At 28.6% G+C, this 4592-nt stretch overlaps 1 protein-coding gene across 1 annotated transcript; it reads right to left on the bottom strand.

The window, feature by feature from the left end:
- Positions 1 to 2066: 2066 nt before the first annotated feature.
- LOC113847822 lies at positions 2067 to 3392 on the bottom strand. The gene is made up of 2 exons (XM_027477115.1): positions 3040 to 3392; positions 2067 to 2620 (listed from the first exon to the last, which is right to left on the bottom strand). Exon 2 carries the CDS (start codon positions 2616 to 2618, stop codon positions 2151 to 2153), a length of 468 nt encoding a protein of 155 aa, XP_027332916.1. The 5' UTR covers positions 2619 to 2620; positions 3040 to 3392; the 3' UTR covers positions 2067 to 2150.
- Positions 3393 to 4592: the final 1200 nt, after the last annotated feature.

The following is a 4592-nucleotide window of genomic DNA, read 5'->3' as shown; positions in this document are numbered from 1 at the left end:
AATATTCAATTACAAATAAATAAATTATAAAATATTCAAAACTTAAATTAATATCAAAGTTCCATAATAGAGGATATATATATAAAAAAAACTTCCATAATGTAAAAAACTCATTCTTAGAAATGTTCTCGTTTAAAAATATTTATAAAAACTATTCGTTTAAATCTCATCTAACAAATATAAGTCAGAAATTGATTAGTTTTATTAATATATTTTTTAATAAAAAATTAAAATTATGTTATAGACATTGTAAATTCATACTAAAAATAAAATATCAAATATTAGCATACTTTATTATTATTTTATAGATCTTGAAAATTAATATTGACAATTATTTTTGAAAAAAAACATATCATAACATTTAGTTATCTTTCTTTATTAATGAATAACATGTTTTTGAGAAAACCAAAAAAAAATAATATATATATATATATATATATATATATATAATATCAAATTCAGTATAAAATTCATAGGAATAATAAAACTTTTGTAATATTTGGATCACAGAAGTAAACTTGGGTTTGAACTTGGATGGTTTGTACGGAGCAAAGCAAAAAGAGAGAGGCATGCGTCAGAGTGTGATAAGATTTTGTTTATGTATCCTTATCACGAGGGTCTGGCATTTTCAACTTTTAGCTGTAGTGGGTCTATAAAGAACACAATATTAATGACCCCATCTTGGCATCTTCCATACCCATTTTCCCATCATAATAGAGCACAATTTTTCCATGAGATCAAACCATCACAACAAGCATTGGACCCTCTCTTCAGATTTTTTTTTCCTCACTAGATATATCATTGTCCCATGCCTCCTCAAACATAGTAATTGTGTGGCTTATAAGGTTGAAGCTTTCATTTTAGATATCGCACCTTTCTCCTCCCAAAGATTTGCTTAGGAAACAACCAAGTATACATGGACCCTCCATTGAAATTTATTCTTAAACATGAATCACGAAGAAAAAAGTGACTATTTTTTGCTTGTCCTTTTGACATAAGGGTCCTATGCAATATCTTTTGTACTCCAGAGTTTATTGATTAATAATACAGTAGCTTAAGGCAAGTTTGGCTGACATTGGTAAAACCTTATCTTTTGGTTCTTCCATAAACAAGAACAACCTCAGTATACTATCCTAAGCATTCTATTTAGGTCACTCAGCATTCCAAAATTTATAATGCAATCAGTTGTGTATATATATGAAACTTATTATAGTGAAGTAGGAAGCACAAATATCCAATTAACAATCGTCGCATGCAAAAATACTGCTTCAACGATGAATGATTAGATTGAGTGATTTCAAACGATTAAGAAAATAAATAAGACAGAGCAATTTATTTTACTACAAAACTAAACATTGTGCCAAAACAGGATTAAAAATTTTCATAAACTGAATTTGGTACAATCAAATAAAGAAACTAAAATTTCTTAAGAGGAGGTAACCAAAAGTGACATTTAGAATTGAAGTCAAGGAAGACTCGTGTCAACAATCATCCACTCAATCCCAAATGTCAAACAAAAACAACCAAAAGCTTGACGACTTAACCTAAACCATGTATAATCATCAAAACCAACAATCCCTACCCGATCAAACACATTGAAACAAACAAAGATTATATATGATTATACATTGTTTATTATTGACAAAGATTACACTCATACACCTTAATGTTTAATTAAATTTTACTTAATATTCTTTTTTCTTTTGACTCTTATAAATCTTTTCTAATTTACATAATAACGTAATTTATATATCTTTATTGATAACATAGGCATTCTCTAATTTCTTATATAATTATATAAATTAAAAATATTAAAGTAATATAAAAATATAGTGAAATTTTATTAAATTTTAAGGAATATAAATATATATTATTATTATTATTAAAATTATATTTTTTTAGTATATGTTCAAGACCACATAAAAAAAATTTATAAATAGTAAATTTTTATTAAAATTAAAATTTAATGCGATACCTTACATAATTTAATACACAAATAACATTAAGTAATCCATTTTTAATAAACATATAATTTATTAATTTTTATTATCCATCCTTCAACACATGTAAGAAAGTTGATAATATTATTATCAATTATTAATTGACGCATCTCAAATTTGTTTGCACTGAAATAATTAATACCCAATGGATCACTCAGTATCAGCCTGTGTAGGAGTTCCTTGCATGGTGGAGAAGCAGCTATTAGATCTACCAAGTGGTCGACAAGTGAACCTTTCCTTCCTAGGAGAATCCAAAGTACGAAACAAGATCTGCTTCATAACGAGGATGAAATCATCGTTGGTGTTGTTGGGAGGATTAGAAGACTTAAACTGTTGATAGAACTTTATGTGTCGTTTAAGCGCTTCATCCATTGAAATCACAATCTTCTCTCTCTCCCTCTCTTCCTTCACCGCCTCAGCACACAACCCGCAAACCCAACGACCCTCGTATCTTTCCCTCACGCGCGCAATGTACGCGTGCGTGCACTCCTCCACCAACCCGCAGCAGCAGCATTTCACCGACGACACCGCCGTGTCCACCTCCGTCGCCGCCGCCTCCGCCGCCGACATAGATTTTGTTTCCTTCATAACTTTCGTCGCCATTTCCACGTTTCTCATTGCTGTTTTTGATACAAGCAATTAACATGGAAAATCAACGATTATGAATTAGCATGCACAAATTAAGAAGAAAGTTTAACGGATGTGGTTTTTTTATCGTTTCGATTCTTACATAATCGATTATTCTCTGTTAACAATACGCACAAAACTTAATTCAAACAAAACTAATTCCAGTAAAAAAAATATACAAAACAATTAACTAGTGAATATTTTTTCTAATATCGAATAATTTCTATTGAGAATAAGTGACAAAACATCTGGCTAACACAATTTAATTTAAGAACATATTACTAGAATATAAGGAATTTGATTAATATGATTATTATATGTGCAATTAGTTCAAAAGGTGAAGAATATTTCGAAAAGTTACGATGATATATATGATGGAGAACATTATTGTAAATGCTAGAGTTTAATTTACCGTGTGGGAAAAATCAGAAGCGGTTGAATTGAAATTGGAAGCTCCTAAGAGATAGATAATGGAAGGATCTGAAAAGGTAGGAATATCAAATTATGTGTATGGTTTGTGGGAATTATCGCTCCTTCTCCCACTGGATTTCTTGAACCTTTTCGCCGCCGAAAATCAAAAGCACGAATGGAGAATAGAACATATCCCAGAGCCTTAATGGGCTCTCTTGATTTGTTGTTGAAATGGAATGGAACAAGCAACACTTGCTCTACGTACTGAAATTTGAAAGAAGAAAATGAATTGGTGTTGTGAGTGATGGATCTGCTTTGGTTCCTCTTAGCATGTGCGTGTGTGAACAAAGGGAGAGATATATATGGATTGAAAGATAGATGGAGATGTTTGTGTTGTGATTTATGTTTCAAAGGTTAACCGAATGGAAAGCTTTCCAATCATTGGAGGGAGGGGTTTGGTGGCTGCTTGGTAATTAGATTTACCCATTTACTTCCTGACACCATCCTATATATCTTTTATATTATATTATTCATGAGTCCCCGTAATAATAGATTGGATTATGAACATTTTTCTAAATAGGATATTCTTTAATTTTGTAAGAGAATAATTCTCAATTTTTCTTTATTAAATATAGATGTTTTATATATATTTTTAGATAATAAAGTAATACATAAATTTTATTTAATAATTTATAAAATAATAAAAAATAAGTAAAGAGAAATCAACAAAGTTCTTTGTAATATGAAAATGATACATTCAAAAGGCGTAAATTGGATTAAAAAATATATATTTAATAATGTGATAAAAATAAAAATAAAAATAAAATCAAATCAAAACAAAGTAAAAGTACTGTAAGAATGTGAGGATATAATTATTATACAGTTAAGAGGTCATATCTTGAAGTTTTTATTAGTTCCTTTAAAATTTGATAATTGTAAGTCTATAAATATTGGGTTTTCTTGAAATTGGATATTCTTCGTTGAAACCTTTATCAACAAAAAAAAAAAAAACAGCTGTCATCATTATTTAAAGGAAAAATGAAAATAGGAAATTAAATTTAAAACTAGAAAAAACTATTAATTAAATCTTTAAAAAGGATTTTTATTAAGAGGATTTATCATTTAAAAAAGGTGGAAAAATATTTATTAGAAATGGAATTTACAAACATTCAAATGCATGTATTAAATGCACTGCCTGGTTAGATTTTATTTTTTCTTTAAGAAACTTATATTTTAAGTCATAATTTGACGTATAAAGCTTGTTATATATATATATATACACAGAGAGAGAGAGAGTTGTTAATTTGAACCGATTTGTCTTGGGTCTATCATGGGCCAGCTAGCTAACCGGTTAATAAGAGATGACAAATGTAATGATTGAATGAATTTTCGATTAGATTAGCGACGCAATCAAGTTAGGTTAATTTGAATCTAGGAAATTTCAAAGTCTAAACCAATTAATTTAAGGCAAAACGAATTGAATATTTGAATTAGATCGTTTTTGTGAAATATTGTAATTTAAATAAAATTAGATCAACCCTAGTGTGAAACAAT

This window comes from Abrus precatorius, unplaced genomic scaffold, assembly GCF_003935025.1.
Source record: "Abrus precatorius isolate BTA unplaced genomic scaffold, Abrus_2018 Scaffold8, whole genome shotgun sequence".
NCBI classification, from domain to species: Eukaryota; Viridiplantae; Streptophyta; class Magnoliopsida; order Fabales; family Fabaceae; genus Abrus; species Abrus precatorius.
Note: the sequence above shows the minus strand (reverse complement) of the source record. Positions and strands in the feature narration are given on the sequence as shown.

Coding starts and splice junctions, on each gene's coding strand:
- LOC113847822 (XM_027477115.1), bottom strand. CDS start 2,618: ATGAGAAACGTGGAAATGGCGACGAAAGTTATGAAGGAAACAAAATCT.